The sequence below is a fragment of the Pholis gunnellus genome, assembly GCF_910591455.1.
Source record: "Pholis gunnellus genome assembly, chromosome: 17".
In the NCBI taxonomy this organism is placed as follows: Eukaryota; Metazoa; Chordata; class Actinopteri; order Perciformes; family Pholidae; genus Pholis; species Pholis gunnellus.
This window is the reverse complement of record NC_136544.1, coordinates 5,971,142-5,981,802: the sequence shown is the minus strand read 5'-3', so window position 1 is coordinate 5,981,802 and position 10,661 is coordinate 5,971,142. Positions and strand designations below refer to the sequence as shown.

The window sequence follows — 10,661 nt, the reverse complement described above, 5'->3', positions numbered from 1 at the left end:
GTCAGAGGATAAATGATAAACATTGTCCCAAAATAAACGCGCTGTGATAATTGCTGTCTGTCAAAGATGCTCAGCTTAGTTTTGGATATTGAGACACGCTGCAGCCACTCTGTTGATCCATAGGCTGATGGTGGAATGTAGCTCCTCCCCGGGTTCTCCAGGTGAAGTGAAGCTCCATGTGATGGGTCTACCTCCTCCCCCTCCCGTTCACTCTACACCAGCCACTGTCGCTGTGCTACTGAGAATTGCCACAGGTGATCTGATAGACGCTGGCTGTTAAGGGTTGTAAACCAGATTCTTGAATCTTGCAGCAGTGATTTATTCTCCAGTAGAGACTTTCAGTTGTAACTGTGTGTTGCTGTGAGGTGATTCAGAGCTGCTTCCTTCCCTACCACATCCGGAGGTTCACTATCTCTGGCTTCCTGTCTCTGCACTCAGAAAGTCCCCCATACACGGCTGAAGGAGGATACTCTCACCTGGAGGACCCAGAGGTACCTCTCACTTAATGTGCTCATACAAGTAAACATCTATTGTTGTCGTTAAAGGGACTGTTAATATGGCGGTTTCAAGTTCAGGCGACCCTAAAGACCATCCATAATGTGGTGGCTACATGTAGACTAGGATTAGTGTAATCGTGCCATGAAACCATTTCTTTCTTTCTTTTTTTCTCTCCTCCTCTCAGATCTACTTCTTGTGCTCGACAGAAGTGTGCTCTGCTGAAGACTTGTGGGTTCCAGACTCGAAAAGTCTAACTCAACAAAAAACTATTGTCATGTGTTTTGTTTCATGGAAATAACAGATACACAAGTCTTAGTGAAGAGGAGAGGAAAAGCCCTCGATAGACTATTTATTCAAAAACGTGTGAACGTAAAAACAATATAGTGCAATGCAAATAGTACTACAGTAGTACGGGAAAGAAAACAAGCGATACACAAACAATTCAGCTGTCTTCTTTCTAAACAGGACCCTTAATGTACTTATTTTAGGCTTTTGGCAGGAACAAAAAGTTTAACTAATGTCTCTTAACAGCAAGATGTTTCCTAGCGTTTACAGGAAGACAGCACAGCTTTAAAGCACTCGGCATGTTTATACAGTCAGTTTAACAGCCTCAAACAGTACCTGATGACTGAGGGAAGCCTGCAGAATATTTCTGTCACACACAAGAAGACTTTGTTTTCTGACCTGTGGCCCCTCTGGGTGCAACACCCTAACTGGAAGAAATGACACGGAATGCAATTTTTTGCTAAACTAACGCAACGTATAAATGACTCGTGTGCCAGTGTGACATTACACCTCTACAGCATGAACATTAATTTACAGTTACAATAAAGTTAATTTCATTTCAAAGTCATTTTTTTAATGGATTTTAGAGAAAATGTTCCCTTTTTTGCATTTAAACACACAATATGAATTCAAACAGTGATATTTGCCAGTGGCTCAGTCAGTATTTAACTATTTCATATTTGGCAACAGACAAAAAGCACAAAAACCTCAGCAGCAGTGTCGTTAACACTGCTCATTAACATCATGCTAGTTGCATTGAATGTGTTGTAACTCTGTTATGTTGTTCATTCTGTACACATGACAGAGAGGGATTCCTCCTCTGTTGCTCTCCCTACGGTCTCTTCCTCTTTCCTCCCCGCTAAAGGGTTTTTCCCGGGACAGAGGACGTCGTATGTGTACAGATTGTAAAGCCCTCTGAGGCAAATTTGTAATTTGTGATTTTGGGCAATACAAAAATAAATTGAATTGAAATAAAATGTGTAACAGACGTGGAAGTGTCCTATTCTTTGTGTTATCAAAGGGACGTGTCGGATTACTTATCGTACGCTCAGTGACGTAGGGGCCTGTCAGGCTATAGAACGCACTTGCTGTCCAGCTGTGACAGTTTCTAGCTGGATGAATAATGGCTCATTAGAAGCAACATCCATTTCACCAAGAGTTACTGCATGATTATATAAAAAAATATGAAAATAAAATGTAAAATATTGATGGTTGGCAACAGCTCTGTAAAAAGCAGGGGGGTTCCGCTTACAACGGGTCACATTATAAGCCCAGTGTGATGGTTTTGGGATATCAAATCAAATTGAATTCAGTTTTAAAGCTAGTGTGATCAGTAGTTCACACTAGTTCACACTAAATCTGTAAACTCATTTGCTGGTTGAGCCTGAATTCCAGCGATGGCCGTCGTCGGTGAGGCAGAGGAGGGGCAAACCGAATCCTCTTGTTAGTACACAGTCGTATAGTGCGCGGTGATCTCCTGCTGTTCTCTCTTGGTCTGTTTCAGGAGGATAATGGCGCAGACCAGGGCGATAATCTGTGATGCAGACACAGAAGGAGGAGGGGAAGTAAAGAGCAGTGATAGGGGGGGGGGAGCTGTGCGGTGACCAACCTGCTTCCCGCTCGTTATCCCCTCCCGGATTAAACCAGCCAACGAATGAGTCAGTGTGAAAGCGGCACCAGCCCATGCTTTCAATTTGCATGCAGCCACTTGTGTGAGGAATTTAAAAAAAGGCAAAATGTTCAATGATGAAGAAGCAGAGGCTTAAAGGATGAATCCAACCCTGGATATGTATTCTTTAACTGTATAGATAGAGATTAAATAATATAATAATAAAAAACCTTCACTGATGGGACAACAAAAACATTTTTTTTTTTAATACAGCTTTTTTATGTAGTGATGCAAATTCAAGAACACAACGGTTCCAAAAAGATGGAGTGTTGTCATGATTGTGCCTTAGGTCCTTTTTAAAAAGGTTGGATTTTTCCTTTTAAAGCAAGCTGGAGACGCCCTGCAGTGACCATGCAGAGAGGAGCTGAACATGTCCAGCAGTGAAGAGAATGGATAAAAACATAGATGTGTATTCTCTATGCTAGAGCGTCATGGAATCAAATCAAGACAGCGTGAGACTGAAAACCTACAAGAGCGCACTAGGACTAAGCCAAAGGGATGTTAGCCGCAGAGAGAGGGGTGAAGATGACTGGCTCCTGGTCTGGGTAGGGGTAGGAGGTGGAGACGACTGGGTAGGGGTAGGAGGTGGAGACAAATCCATGCTGAGATGGTTGAGGGTTAGCCAGGACAGAAGTGGACTGAGTCAGGACGAGGTACTGCGAAGATGAGTTGGACAGACGGAGCTTTCTACTGAGGATTGTGCTGCAAACCAGAGCTGTGAACTTTGGGCACCAAGGATGGGGAGAATGAAAAGAGTGAAAGCAAGCCAGGGGGAGGACGATTGGTTAAGAGAGACGAGGGGGATTTAGAGTGATTAGAACACGGTCATATATATTATGAACAACAAGAGCAAATTAAGCTTGTGTAAAGGCAAGACACTAAATGGAAAAGATAAAAGATATCGGTCTCACTTTTCCTCCTTGCCCCCCACAGCAGTCAGTTTTGACTGTAATATGATGCTAATTAAACACTGGATGTTTTTTACATTATGGACTGTGTTTTCTTCAATACAGTATAAATAAAGCTCATTGTTATTGGTTTTCAGGCATGACAATATTCAAAGCACTTTACAGTGAACAAGAAGTTGTGGTGAGGCGGCTCAGAATATGGTTTCACTTATAACTACACTGAGTCTAAAGCTATGTGAGACTGTAGCAGGCGGCCACATCCGGTTCTGTAAAGTGAAGCCAATCTGATATCCTCTCCTCCAGATAAAGTTTTTGGAGGATAACACTCAGCTGTTGTACCTGTAGGCCGCCGTTCCTGCTTTAACTATGAGCCAATCGAAGCAAAACACATTCAGTAGCATCTACAGTACAACTCTCGTTTGCATTTTGTTGCACTTCATAATGAGCTGTATTCAGTAGCATGCACACAAAACGTTTTTTTAAAGGTAATTGTAAATCTTGTAAAAACATTTTTCATTCACCAGCCTATTTCAGCCAAAACGTTGACTTCATCTCCTGCGTCTAAATGTGTAAAGGTGCAGCACGCAACACATTTGCTTACCAAAAGAGCTCCAGTTCCAACGAAGATGCCCATCACCAGTTGACTTTTACTGTCAAAGACACTCAGGATGACGCCAGGACAACTCTGTAGCAACAAGACAGGAGAAACTGTTAGCATCCCGGAGTCGACAGAATACAGCCGCTCAGTTTCCAGTGGTGGCAACAAGAAAGGGGGTTTATTTGTCCTCAGCCATCCTACATTGAACTAGTGTGCTAAGAGAACACAGATAACGCAAAGGTGAACTCAAAACCATTCTAACACATACACCATGTTCATCACAACAGCTTTTTCTCCAACTTACATCCATCTTGATTCGCTCAAAGAAACCATCCGGTGCGGGACAGGTGTGTTTAGCCAACTCTACCAGCGGTACCCCGGTCACTCCACAGCAGTGAAGCTACACAGGAGGGAGATGAAAGTAGGTTAAGAACTCTGTCAAAGAATAATCACTTTTGATGTCTCACTTCATATCATTAAAATGGAGCCCCAAAGAGCTGAACATTAAATAATTATGAAACGGTTTTTTTCATCGCTTATTATAGTCATATTTTTAGCAGGTCATCTTTTAATTCATAGTGTCACTTTTCCATTCGGTGTCGTCAGTAGTCACACAACGCATTAAGGCAAAACGGTTTTGTGCTTACCATACTGTGGATGAATGTGAGAGTGGCACCAATGACCGGGTCTCCTCCGCCAGTCACATACAGAGTATACATGCTGACGTAAAACTCCACAATATTCTCTCCAACCTTAATAATACAAATGAAAACATATTATCATGACAGTAAATATGGAGTATTTATGATTACATCTTTGACTATTCTTTGTGTTCCTCCACTTCTTTTTCATTTCATTCTTACCGCATCTTTATTGGAATAACCAACCACTCCGACAGCAACCACAGCCACCGCCAGAATGGTCAGAAGGACGGAGAACTGAAAGGAGGAGGGGAGGTAAAGAAACCGGATTAGAAAATCTCATTTTAATGAAGTGATAAGAAACAAATAACCCAACAACATAACACACCATTTTCTCTATGCATGTGCATCACAACAAGGATATGCAACTGTATGCATGTGTTTTGTTTTAACCAGTGGGAAGAACGCACAACATAGAAAATACTATAAAGAGCAATATTTTCAACTTTTGGTGCCTCTTGTAAAAAATGTGGACGTAATCTATTCATGTCACGACATTATTTAACTAATAAACTCTTGTTAAGAGCAGTAAGTAATGATTTAGAGCTTTTCAGGACGATACACTTAAAACGTGCGGATAAAAGTGAATTCCCTATCTATTAGTTGCCTTATGCCTGAAATCTGCTTTATATTCTCTAAATCAGAGTTTTCAACCGTGTCAGCCTGTTTCCTCCCACAGCACATAAAACCCTCTCCGCCTGCCGCCTTTGTGCGGTGTCACGGTTCAGGAATTCCTTTCGAGCTTCACTAATGAACCGCTGAGACGGGACTATGAGATAAAACCAGAAAACAGGAAGTCAGAGGGAAAACACTAAGGCAGTCATCAAAGATATTTGAACATATCTCTGTACATTGCAACGCACTGTAACCCCAACTGTTTCATTATTATTCTATTTGATGTAGTGTTGCACAACAGACTCGGTCTTTGTGCATAAAATGTGTCGGTCACAGAAAGGAGGATTGAGGAGTGCCAAATCAAGGCCAAGGTCAAAAGTGCAGAAACAGATATACGAGTCACAAAAGTATCTTTTGTTTACATTCCCCGTTCCTCCCTCCCGTCGTTTTACTGCTGATACTGAAGTACGAGCATGAGATCATTTTAAGCAGAATTAGAAAATATGAACAACCTCTGGTCATACAGTTGTTGTTAGAAAGCATACGCGATTCTATCACGGCTGCTATATCCATGTTCCAATTGCCCCCCAACCACTGTTACCACAATGAAATGAATTGCACTTCAAATGAATTAATCTAACATTATAGTCTTGTCCTCATTCATTAAAATATATCAATAGTATAACAATTAGTGGACATATATATTGTTCTTCTATCTAAAGATGACTAGTGTGTTTCAAGTAGTCTGTGAGTAATGAAGCAAAATAAATAAATAAATAAAACATGTTACCATTTCTCCCCCGCTAATAAATCTTTAGCTGTCTGACATTTAACCAGTCTGTTGATCAGGAGGCAGAAGCAGCACAGCAGCAACACCACCATTAAGTGAGAGGAATTTCAATGATTTGGCTCTCGTGCAGAGAAGCTTTTGGAAAAGCTCGTTCAACACTGCACGTATGACAAATATAAAATGTGTACATTTTCAATGGAAGCCTGGGCCTGGTTGACTTTACAGTAATTAAGTGACTATAGAACGGAGAGCGATCACTGGCGCTCTATTTCCTGGTTCTGTAAAACTTTTCCTGAGGCAATTTGTCCCATTTGGAGTTTCTATTATTTTGTCCGTCATGTTTGAAGTCGTTCCGCACTAGTAACAGTGTGTGCATTGTGTTCGGCAGGCTGTTGTAATCACACAAAAGAAAAAAAAGAAAAAAACGTGGCCGTTGCCCCACATTACAAGGAAGTTAGCGTGCGAAGACGTCTCACCACTTGCAGAGCACATCTTTTCTGATTGCAGGCGCCGTAGTCTCCGAACACCACCACGATCAGCATCACTGAGCCGAGAGCTATCAGGACAGTCACAGCTGATAAAAACACAAAGAGAGAAACACAGATATGTGATCGAAATGCGTGTCAGAGGCAAAATATCCTCGTGCGGTTATTTTACAAATGATACAAATTTGCGTAAACAAAAAAAAGGTACTGACCCATCACAAATGCACTCGAGTTGAGGGCCTCTATTTCAAAGATGCCTCTGGTGCCATCGCTGAACCTCAGCCACAGGCCGAGACCCAAGAAGGCAAACCCCACCAACTGCCGAAACACAGAAATAACCAATTAAAACCCCATTCTCAACGTGCAGTTAAATATCCTGGCTACGCGGTTTTTTTTTTTACATCTTTAAACCTGTAATGTTGGGTACATGGTTGAGTCAGATGTGGTGTTTATTCACACCATGTTGAATAAACAGGTGGCACGAAGGTAAAAAGACAAACAAAAGGCTTTGAGATGACAGAGTGCAGAACTGTGGGACAGTCAAACGACAATAATACACTGGAACGCAACGCCACAGTTGACAAAAAGAAGAAGTACATAAAAGCAGGAAAGTGTCACAAGTGTCTGTGTGTGGGGGGGATAATATATAATTAAGCATAGATAGATGTAATTGAAAATAACTGGTAACCTGAGCTGGAGTTCAACAGAAACGAAACCTAATGGGAGCCAAGCAGCAGCCTGCTAAACTAGACGAACAACTTTTAATTTTGCCAACAACAAAAAAAAAACACCTGCAAACTATTCGGCTTTCCCCCCATAAGATATATTTAAAAAATTTAAAAAATACATAGGCCAAGTCAAGTAAGAAATATTTTTAGTTTTCCTTCAAAACGCAGTATTATGATTTGACAGACTTACCGCAAAGATGAGGTTGAATATGATGAGGGTGTATTTGCAGACGAGGCCACATCCATCCAGTGCCATGATGAGGAGCAGCGGGGTGTTTTGCTGCGTGTACTTGTGACGTCTGTAAAGGTGTAGTAAACGGATTAGGCGGCCTCGTCACTTCATGTCCCTATAGTCCGCTATACGTATGTTAAATATACACGTGTGTACTCACATGGTACAACCTCTTTAGGGTTACATTTGACATGCAGACGTCGTATTAAGCAACTGTTAACACGTTTAATCGTGGTAAAGGCGCTCTTTCTCTCTAAATTGGTGTTAAAGCTAAATGGAAGCCACGCTAACCACGACGTTAACAGCTACATTAAATAAATACCTTAATGTGATGCAGGCGTTTGCGTTTCCGCTCCTCCAGCAGTCAGTGTGAAGAAAAAACTGCCACAGGTTTCTCACTGCTGAGCTTCATGTACAGTCACGCCCCGCCCCTTTGACTCGGTTCGATCAATTCATTGGCTGCGAGGCGTGACTGACGCCGCGTGACACCAAATCAGCAGGCGGTGGCGTCCAGAGGAGGCGGGCCCAGATGAATTTGAGAGGAAGAATGAAACTTTAGGAAAACGAAAGCTACGGGATGTTAAGGGCAGTTCATTTTGTGAAGCAATAAATGTCAGTTAATGTCGGTCCATGTGTGATTTTCAAACTGATTTGATGATACATCGAAATAATTTTGAGACAAACGCTAAGTCAAACTGAACAGGCCATTGCAATTGTTTATCACACAGAAATATAATGTATTTGAACATTTTTGGACTCTTGTAAATGTGAAACTTAAATCCCCGCTTTCGAACAAAGAAAGGAAACAGAAAACACAGGAAATTCTCTGTATGCATCTCTCCCTCCCTCTCTCTTTACCTCGCTCACACACACACACACACACACACACACACACACACACACACATAATTTAGGTACACTATTCAACCGGATGTATAAAAAAGTTGTATCTCAGGGACAAGTAGGCTACCTTCATGCAAATTCTCTCCTCCTGGCTTTGTTGATTCACATTTTCTCCTCGTGAATTCAATTCAATTCAATTTATTTGTTTGTATTGCCCAAAATCACAAGTTATAAATTTGCCTCAGAGGGATTTACAATCTGTACACATACGACATCCTCTGTTCCGGAACCCTCACATTGGGACAGGAAAAACTCCCCCCAAAAAACCCTTTAATGGGGAGACAAGAGGAAGGCTCTTCAGCCCACCTAATAATAATGCACGTTACATAATTCTGTGAAACATGTTTAAAGTCATCTCACTCACATTACCTCTCATCTATCCATACCCTGTGTGAGGAGTAGTACAGATACACATATATTTCTGCTTTACAAAGAGAGAGGGAGAGGGAGAATGAAATACTTACGCGTCCATCTGACATTTAACCCCAAAATCAAATATACATATTTTTCCTTTTACCTGTAGTGTTAATCAATTTAGATTGTTTAGGCGTGAGTTGCCTAGTGTTGGGGATATCGGCCGTAGAGATGTCTGCCTTATCTACAATATAAAGGGACTATATGGCCGGCACACATAGTGTTGCTCAAAGCGCCAAAACATTTAATATATACATACAACTCTGCAATACTAGATCTTAAGGAGCTTGATCTGAACAACTTAGAGCTCAACGCTCTAAAGACAGTGGAGATGGTTGTGGATTTCAGGAAGAACGTAGCCCCACCAGCCCCTACCACTGACACTGTGTCGACACTGTGGAGTCCTTCCTCTTCCTGGACCTCCACCATAACCCAGGACCTCAAGTAGGAGCAGAACATCAGCTCCATCACCAAGCAGGCTCAGCAGAGGGCGTACTTCCTGAGGCAGCTGAAGAAATTCAACCTGCCAAAGTCAATGATGGTGCACTTCTCCACAGCCATCATTGAGTCCATCCTCTGCTCCTCCATCACGGTCTGGTACGCTGCAGCCACAGCCAAGGACAAGGGCAGAACTGCTGCAGCATCATTCGCTCTGCTGAGAGGGTGATTGGCTGCAATCTGCCGTCCCTCCAGGACTTGTTCGCTTCGAGGACCCTGAAGCGAGCAAGAAAGATTGTAGCCGACCCCTCTCACCCTGGACACAAACTGTTCGTGGCCCTTCCATCTGGCAGGAGGCTGCGGCCCATCAGGACCAAGACCTCACGCCGCACGAACAGTTTCTTCACATCGTCAGTCGGGCTCTTTAACGAAGCCCGGGACCCCCACTGACTCTGACATCCCCAGGACAATTTCCCAATTTATTGTTTATTGTTAAATGTTATGCACCACCCGCCATGACAAATTCCTTGAAGGTGCAAACTTCCTTGGCAATAAACTGTTCTGATTCTGATGACTTCTCAAAATGAACAATACAAAAATAAAAGATACACAATTAAACAACATGCCACAACCTGAGGGAATGACCTAGACACACACACAAATACAGGCATTGGATATACTGTATAGACAGAATTAATTTATATCAAAGATAATGTGTAGTTAATGTTCATATCGCTCTGCCAATTTTTGAATTGACAACTTTTTTTTTTTACATTACTATATACATTTCGTCTGTCAGTGTAAATAGTTGAAGATGCAGGTTTTTGTTTCAGCGGTGGTTTTGCCCAATGAGCATGACACAGAGTCATGCTCACACCTCAATAATGTGGGGTGAATGTGTTGGCAGTTCACACATAAACAGGTTTGTTCAACCACAAACAGTGATGTGATCAAATGTGTAATCAAGACGTATGGGAAGTGAAATGACAAACCTCGAAAACACTCTCAATCTGAAATCAGCAAAACAGTGCTGCAACTCTTAAGATGAATCTGCTGATTATTCCCTCAAATAAACGTGTCTATATGTAAAGATATGCTCAACACAATTTACCAGAGCCCAAGGTAGCATCTTCAAGTTCCTTGTTTTATCCGTCTACACCCCAACATCACAAGTTCACAATCAGATGCGTGACTTAGCATGCTCTTAACTAAACATTGATGAAATAAAAGAAAGAAACGTGTTCTTCCCTGCTGCACAGTCTGCTGCCGTGAACAAAGAAACACTGATTAACTCTGCAAAACGAAACCGAAAGGACATACTATGCTACCATGCATACTGTTAAAGTGTGCAATGTGAAGACTACAGGAATTGTAGAAAGACACAGGTGTTCCTGCAG

The 10,661-nt window shown here is 41.9% G+C and overlaps 1 protein-coding gene across 3 annotated transcripts; it reads right to left on the bottom strand.

Annotated features, from left to right (window-relative positions):
• Positions 1 to 814: 814 nt before the first annotated feature.
• LOC306709131 (CD9 antigen-like) lies at positions 815 to 7,880 on the bottom strand. 3 transcript variants are annotated; one of them, XM_079177173.1, is made up of 10 exons: positions 7,832 to 7,880; positions 7,468 to 7,576; positions 6,762 to 6,867; positions 6,541 to 6,638; positions 4,822 to 4,896; positions 4,606 to 4,710; positions 4,263 to 4,358; positions 3,962 to 4,045; positions 2,923 to 3,174; positions 815 to 2,317 (listed from the first exon to the last, which is right to left on the bottom strand). In XM_079177173.1, the coding sequence occupies exons 2-9, from the start codon at positions 7,531 to 7,533 to the stop codon at positions 2,938 to 2,940; spliced, it is 867 nt and encodes a 288-aa protein (XP_079033299.1). In that variant the 5' UTR covers positions 7,534 to 7,576; positions 7,832 to 7,880; the 3' UTR covers positions 815 to 2,317; positions 2,923 to 2,937. The 3 variants fall into 3 exon arrangements, with proteins under 3 accessions (XP_079033299.1, XP_079033298.1, XP_079033300.1); XM_079177172.1 differs by having other exon boundaries at positions 815 to 3,174; XM_079177174.1 differs by lacking the exon at positions 2,923 to 3,174.
• Between the last annotated feature and the right edge of the window lie 2,781 nt (positions 7,881 to 10,661).

What these genes read in the sequence shown, in the direction of transcription:
- LOC306709131 (XM_079177172.1), bottom strand. Translation starts at nt 7,533, where the DNA reads ATGGCACTGGATGGATGTGGCCTCGTCTGCAAATACACCCTCATCATA. An exon ending in TATTCAACCTCATCTTTGCG is followed by an intron (nt 6,868 to 7,467) that starts GTAAGTCTGTCA and finishes GTGTTTCGGCAG; the next exon opens with TTGGTGGGGTTTGCCTTCTT. An exon ending in TCACATTCATCCACAGTATG is followed by an intron (nt 4,359 to 4,605) that starts GTAAGCACAAAA and finishes CCTCCTGTGTAG; the next exon opens with CTTCACTGCTGTGGAGTGAC.